General features: G+C 38.8%; 1 protein-coding gene across 1 annotated transcript; it reads left to right on the top strand.

The window, feature by feature from the left end:
• The first annotated feature begins 643 nt into the window (after positions 1-643).
• Positions 644-7408, top strand: LOC18425337 (uncharacterized). The gene is made up of 5 exons (XM_088864632.1): positions 644-998; positions 4671-5004; positions 5113-5206; positions 5806-5952; positions 6050-7408. Exons 1-5 carry the CDS (start codon positions 644-646, stop codon positions 7406-7408), a joined length of 2289 nt encoding a protein of 762 aa, XP_088720758.1.
• Positions 7409-7691: the final 283 nt, after the last annotated feature.

The raw sequence follows: 7691 nt of genomic DNA, 5'->3' as shown, positions 1-7691 counted from the left end.
CTCCCCTAGAGACAAGTCAATGTCACCTAAACTTGATGCGACCACAGCTCCTATGGTGCATAGAGGTATCCCTCGTACATGCATACGCTTCACCTTAAAAGGTGGATTTCTGGCTTTTCCGAACGATCTATCGATATGCATGCCGTGTGATGGCACATGGATGAGGTTTTGGCCCCCATCTCTGTAGGCCACCATCACATAAAAGGGTCACACAGTCTCTTGGCTCACTCATTTAAGCATGTTCTCCGACCTCATTAAGGGCTAACCTATGAACCCTCATTAGTTTGTTCTTCAAGCCCAGATAACATGGGTTTTTCTCAACCGATTGGCCTAGATCGTCATGCACAGTCCGATATCTGTAAACATCGTTTGCATGGTATGGTTCACAAGGGACCACACTTCCACTGAGTTCATGTTTCACTATATTATTTCATTTTACAAGCACTCAAAAGGCTTTTAAAGGCCACATAAACCCAACATTGACACCCATAATTCGTCTTGGGTACTTGATTGATCTTGTGTTTTTGAGCCTAGATCTGAAGTTTGCTATGAAGGGAATGCGCTATGATGTACCCCCCATACACTCATATCGCCCAGAAATTACCTATCTAATAATGGCCTTGATGGTGAAATTCCTGAACAAATGGGGTGGTTAAAAGAATCATCCATGTTGAACCTATCAAGAAACCATTTGGATGGACAAGTTCCACGAAGTATTGGGAACCTGACAACCCTTCAGTCTTTGGATCTCAGTCACAACCAACTATCAGGACAGATCCCTATGAGCCTCATTACAATAGACTCTTTGTGTTGGATAAATGTGTCTTTTAACAATCTTAGTGGGAAAATACCACCCTCTCCGCATTTTGACACACTTACATTGGATCCTTTTGTATTTGTTAGGAACCCATTCTTGTGTGGGGGATCAACAGTAAAGAATTGCAGCTCTCATCCTCAAGAGGAGGTTGAGTTTGGGGAGGAGAGAGAAGCAAAGTGGAGTAGGTGGGCTTAGTATGGCATGCTGTTTTTGAGTTAATTCATTGGCTTTTGGGGAGTTTTTGGGGTTTTGGCTCTCAAAGAAACATGGTGGGTTAAGTATTGGAATGCAATGGAGGAGCTGGTGGAAAGGATCATGAGTTGTTTTGGCCATCATTAGTAAAATGCTAAGGGAAAATATGCACAGAGGCCACTGTGAGTTTCACTATTGCGTTGTTCACTTCCTATGGTTTTAAACTTGTTTTGTAAGTGGTAATTAATTTTGGTAGTGCTTTGTTCGGTTAATTAACATGGACAGGCAATGTACTTTGTGCTACAACCCTCCACTGTACAGCAATCAAATAAAGTACTATATATCTTGCAATCTCCAACTGAAGTGATGAGTTACTAAAAATTTTTATGATTGTATGTTGATAGCTCTTTCTTTATCAATTTGGTTTTGGGGTTTTCAAAGTCTTTTGAGAGAGAGAGAGAGAGTAATCATGTTTTATTAGATGTAATGCTCACACTAGAAACAGACAGACTAACAAACCTTGTAGAAATCACAATAAAACAAAATAAACTAAGAGAATACTCAACGATGCTGGCCATGGAAGGGCTTATATCCTATTGGTACTATAGTATGCCTCTCTCTTTCTCTCTCTCAATATATATATATATATATATATATAGAAAGAGAGGGGATGAAATGCTATTTAAAAGTATTTTTGGATGTAAACTCCTTGACCAAGTGGCCAACCTTAAAAATAAATAAAAAAATAAAAATAACAATAAAATTATAAAAAAATAATGTTTTAAGATTCAATTGGGACTGTCCATTTTTCGGACAGTCACATCTAAGTGTTGAGGAACTTAAAATCTATTTTTCTTTTCTTTTGAAAAAAAAGGCTCTTCGTTAATTTTAAAGTGGATTTCAAAATTTTAAATTGAAAAAATCCTCCAAAGTATTGTCTAATATGTACAATATGCTACCATTATCATTATTAAAATTTCAAGTGATTTGAAGATGTGAAAGAATAACTAAATGAGCTATGAGAGATGCACAATTTAACAAACTACCCAAATGTTTGATTTGTTTTTTTTAAAGTATACCTATAAAAATATGCATGGTCTTGAGTTGGAATTAGGGCTAGCAATGGGTTGGGCGAGCATGGTCATTTTTTTTCAATTTTCTTCTTTAGTATTTTTCATTATTTCATTTAGCTTGGGCAGGCTAGGGATGGGACGAGCCTAACCCAAGGCCAGGGTCTCCTTGGTTCGATTCGGGCCAACGGGGCCTAGGCCAGCTCTATAGGCACTAGGGCTGGGCTAGAAGTAGGCCTGCCCAAGCCCATCCCATTACTGGCCCTACGTCGAGTAGTTGCGAATGAATTGAATGTTAAATAGTTTAACCCTCACATATATTTGGATAAATTTCTCTTAGCTACAATATGCTTTTTTTTTGCCAAAAGGTTATTTAAATTTTTTTAAGCAGCAACTTTACTTCTTTTTTTTTAAGGTTATGCCCAATTTTTCAATTGACTTGGCAGCTTAAAAACGTAAATAAAATTCAAACATGGAACATGATCTGAGGCCCAAATTTTATGTGACCCGTTGGGCTTACATTATTTCAGGTACACCGGCTCACTAACAACTGCAGTATTTTCCCAAATTTTATAACGTGAGGCCCAAATTTCGTGATACTTTCCTGGAAAAGATGGGGAGAGAGAGGGAGAGAATTTCCATCATATTTCCATAAAAGGAGGAGAGAGAGAGAGAGGAGCGCTCAGAATCTCTTGGTAAAGATGAGCATTCTTCTGGGGTTGAAGAAGTTGAAGAAAAACCAAAATAAAGGACACAAGAAGTTGCGGAAAATCACATCAAGAAACTGACCCACTTGCTCGCTTTAAGAACTGGATTTAGAAACAGGATAACATCGAAGAAGCGCAACACGTGGCTGCCGAATGGCTCTCGTCTGGACCGGGTTGAGTTGACTTGGACTTGGCCGGCTAACTCGGGCCCAGCGTGGGTTTGTCTAAGACCAACTCGGTTCTTCAAAACAGTGTAGGAGGACATGGGGCCAGAAGCAGTTCAACCACCTTGATCGGTATGCGGGCCGGTCTACCGGCCTAATTGGATAAGTAACAGGTAGTCAAAAAAGTGTTAATAATTATAAAAAAATCTAAAAAAATTTGAAAAGTATATTTAAAGCACGATTAAACAAAACATATCTAAATGAAGTTGAAAATTAATGAAGAAAATAGATTTTAAAGAATCGCATTACAAACAAAGGAGTATTAATAGCAAAAACAATTTCCAATCTTTATCAAAATGATAAAAAAACATTAAAAAAATGCATTACAAACAAAATCCCTTATTTTTTAGGTTTTTATATAATTTTTTTTTTTTTTTTTTTTTTTAAATATCCAACTGATTCACCAAAACCAGAACCGGACAGTAGCCAATTTTAATCTATGGGTTGAAGAGGTTACTTCCCCATAATTTAGAATCCTAAAATTACTTCTACTCGGGGTGATATGCGAGTGAAGGACTAAATAGACAATATACTCCTGCGGGAGTATAATGCCAGCCACTCAGACGAGTAACAGATGGATTATAAGACAAAATTCAACTCCTATGAAAAGGACCATAACAATGAGATAACGTTAACTAAGTGTATCATATTTGAGTTAGTGCCAAAATAATGAACAGTAAGTCAAACTTCAACTCTTATGAAAAGGACCACACAGTACAGATGACTCATTTTATTCATGATGGTTGGGGAGGCTTCTTATGTGGCATTATATTACACACAGCCATTCCTTTTGTGCCTGGGAAAAATAAGGCCCTAAAACTGAATAAAGACCGACCATTTAATTTTTGATGGCCAGATCTAAGTGACGAAGAACTCAAGATCCTTTTTTTTTTAATTTCCCCTTTTTGTGTTTTTTTTAACATACATTTGAGGATTCTAAGGTGGATCTCAAAATTTCCAACTGAAAAGATCCTCCTAAAAAAGTCTTTTGCCTGAGACTAGATGTATAGTGTGCTCATGTGGGAGTATGTTATGTGCACTACTCTTAAATTGGTAGCTTCTATTGTACTTTCCATAAGTGTTTCTAAATTCGAGTTTTGAATTCTTTTCTAGCTCTGGTTGCTCAGACAACAAGAACACTTCTACCAGTAAGCATACATCATATCTTTTTTTCCATTTTCCGTATGTTCACTTGTTCAACACTTGACTTGCATATATTAAATGATCCTTGGAGGAATATGTCATGAAACTTGGATCTAACCCTCAGTTGCCTTTCTCCTAGTATTGTGTAGCTAAAACATGAATCCAATGCTTAGTGGTAGACAGAGTTCTCCAATCTAAATTCCTAAGCCTGTGGGGCATAAAACTCGAAAAAATCCAAACCCCATGTATAAGGAATTCCGAGAAAGAAAGCCTTCACAGTGAGTGTTTGTCTAAACAACCATGCAAATCCAACGCCCAACAACACTAGCTGTAGTCATAATACTACACTTCCTCTGTTGTTGGGCTTGCACCCCAAATGAAAGAAGGGCTCTACTAAGCCTCAAAGCTGGCCCAACAGATCATCGGGGTCGCTTAGCTTCATGGTAAGGAAATGGAGACTGTTGTACTTGGAAAGGAATCGGGTGTGCACAAAGATATAATTCCACCCATGTCACAGAATTTAATCTTAGAAACCCGAATCCGCAAATCCTTGTTCGTCGGACCAATGGTAAGCTTCTTGCCCTTACTGATGATACTTGGGACCTCAGTGGGAGCATCTCTCCTTTGCTTTTCTCTGGCCTCAAGTACCTGGAGTATCTTGATCTTAGTTGGAATAACTTTCACCAGTTTAAGATACCGGATCAGCTGGGAGACCTCCTTGGCCTTAAGTATCTGAATTTATCGAATGCTGGTTTTTCCGGTGCAATTCCAAACCGCCTGAGTAATTTATCTTCCTTGCACACACTAGATCTTTCTTGCGCTTTTTTTGTTGATGTAGGTCATCGATTTCAGTGAACTTGTCAACCTACAAGATAATTCATGATTATCCTTATTCTTATGTCTCTTCTGGCTTGCTCGAGTCATGGATTGTTTTGGTTGGAAAGGCTTACTGATCTTAGGTTTCTTGCACTGAATGGGGCTAATCTTTCCATTGCGTCATCTGCAAAGTGTAAAGACTGGGCTGTGCCCATATCACTTTTGTCGAAGCTCAAAGTACTGAGTCTTTCTAATTGTTCGATTTCAGGTCCAATTCCTATTAATCATCTCCTCAACATCGCATCTCTCTCATCTCTATATCTTGGTTTCAACTTGTTTTTCTCCACTATCCCACCTCGGCTTGTGAACCTCACTTTTCTATCAGATCTGGATATTAGCAATTCTCATGTTCGAGGTTCCATTCAACACCTTCCTCAAATACATATGCTCAATGCTGGTGGTAATCATGATCTGTCAATAGCTCTTCCTCACTTCTTTGATCATCCATGACCATTTTTGCAATTCCTTAGCCTTCAATTCTGCAATACTAGTGGGATTGTCAAACAATATGGGAAATATTTCTTCTCTAGTGGTACTATACTAGCAAACAACAACATTGAAGGACCCATGCCTCCATACCTGACAAACCTCTCAAACTTAGAGTACATAGACCTCTCCTTTAATAGCTTAACGGGAGTAATTCCTTCCTCTATTTCCCATATTGGGAACCTGCAAGCACTAAACTTATATCAGAATAGCCTTGAAGGCCAAATTCCCTAGACTATATGTGATCTGTCTTCTTTGCAAACATTAGTACTTACACACAACAAATTTAGTGGAAAATTCCTAGTTGCATGGGTAACCTCACAAGGCTAGAAGCCTTTGATGTCTCTCGCAACTCCTTAGAAGGTAATGTTTCTCTCCAATCTTTGTTCGTCAATTCTAGTCCTACACAAGTTGGGATGGCTTTTAATGGTTTAACAGTAAGCACAGATCATATGGAGATGCCAAAATCCTTTCAGCCAAGTAAGCAAAGTGTGTTGTGGTTATCTTCATGCAATCTACGAGGAAAAATTCCAGACTTCATCTCTCAATATGAAAAACATCCAAGTGTTGTTCTTGTCAAACAATAACCTGACTGGGAACATTCCTTCTTGGTTATGGCTACTTCCACGACTGTCCAGTTTGGACCTCTCGAACAATAATCTCTATGGAACCCTTCCACTTTCTTTCAGTCTTGCAATGCCATACATACCTTCAAATCTGAATCTTGCACATAATAGTTTCCATGGAAACCTTCCGCTGCCTCCCAATAACATAGAGGTTTTTGATCTATCTCACAATCAGTTTAGTGGTTCAATCCCTGTCCAAATGGGTGAGAAACTAATGAATGCCAAGTATGTCTCCTTTTCAGGAAACAAACTCACTGGAGCAATTCCCCACTCCCTTTGTTCTAAAAACAATGGTATCATGAACCTAGACTGGTTGCAGAACTTTTTGAGTGGCACCATACCTTCAACTTTTGGAAATTGCACCTCCCTCATTGCTTTAAACCTGGCAGAGAACAACTTAACAGGAGAGGTTCCTTTCGAACTTGGATATGCAAGGAAACTTAAAGCGCTTCGTTTGGGCAAGAATTACTTACATGGGTCATTCCCAAAAGTTATACAAGACCTAAAAGATTTGGAGTTTTTGGATTTGGGATACAGTTTTTTCAATGGGATTATCCCTCCTTTCATTGGTAATCTCTCAGAATTGCGTGTCCTCGTATTAACATCTAACCGTTTTAGTGGAAGTATTCCTACTGAGATAACCCAATTGCACGGGCTTCAGTTCATGGACTTATCAAACAATACACAGGAGGGACCCATTCCATCAAATCTCAAAAATTTTGAAGGCCTGATCAAACAAACACCTGCAATTCTTCTTGGGTACTTGATTGATCTTGTGCTTTTGAATATGGAACTGGAGTTTGCTATGAAAGGAATACATTATAATTTGACCTCTGTATACTCATATCGCACAGGAATTGACCTATCTAATAATGGGCTTGATGGTGTGATTCCTGAACAAATGGGGTCGTTAAAAGTATTATCCATGTTGAACCTCTCAAGAAACCATTTGGATGGGCAAATTTCAGAGAGTATTGGGAATCTGAGCCTTGGATCTTTGGACCTCAGCCACAACCAATTATCAGGACAGATCCCCTTGAGCCTCACTACAATAGACTCTTTGAGTTGGATAAATGTGTATTATAACAATCTTAGTGGGAAAATACCATCCTCTCCACATTTTGACACACTTGCATTGGCTCCTTTTGTATTTGCTGGGAACCCATTCTTGTGTGGGGGATCAACAGGAAAGAATTGCATTTCTGATCCTCAAGAGGAGGTTGAGGTTGAGGTTGGGGAGGAGAGAGAAGCAAAGTGGAGTAGGTAGGCTTGGTATGGCATGCTGTTTTCGAGTTATTTCATAGGCTTTTGGGGAGTTTTTGTGGTCTGGCTCTCAAAAAAACATGGAGGATTAAGTATTGGAAAGCAACAGGGGAGCTGGTGGAGAGGATCATGGATTGTTTTGGCCATCATTAGCAAAGATACCAAGGGACAATATGCACAGAGGCCACTGTGACTTTCACTATTGTGTTGTTCTATTTCTTTGGTTTTAAACATGTGTTGTAAGTGGTAGTTAATTTAGGTACTGCTTTGTTGGTTTGATTAACATG

Source organism: Amborella trichopoda, chromosome 4, assembly GCF_054954075.1.
Source record: "Amborella trichopoda isolate Santa Cruz 75 chromosome 4, AtrichopodaSantaCruz75HAP2 v2.0, whole genome shotgun sequence".
Lineage (NCBI taxonomy): Eukaryota > Viridiplantae > Streptophyta > Magnoliopsida > Amborellales > Amborellaceae > Amborella > Amborella trichopoda.
This window is presented reverse-complemented; position numbering and strand designations above follow the sequence as displayed.

What these genes read in the sequence shown, in the direction of transcription:
- LOC18425337 (XM_088864632.1), top strand. Translation starts at nt 644, where the DNA reads ATGGGGTGGTTAAAAGAATCATCCATGTTGAACCTATCAAGAAACCAT. An exon ending in GGAGAGAGAAGCAAAGTGGA is followed by an intron (nt 999 to 4,670) that starts GTAGGTGGGCTT and finishes CCCATGTCACAG; the next exon opens with AATTTAATCTTAGAAACCCG. An exon ending in CACTTTTGTCGAAGCTCAAA is followed by an intron (nt 5,207 to 5,805) that starts GTACTGAGTCTT and finishes CAACAAATTTAG; the next exon opens with TGGAAAATTCCTAGTTGCAT.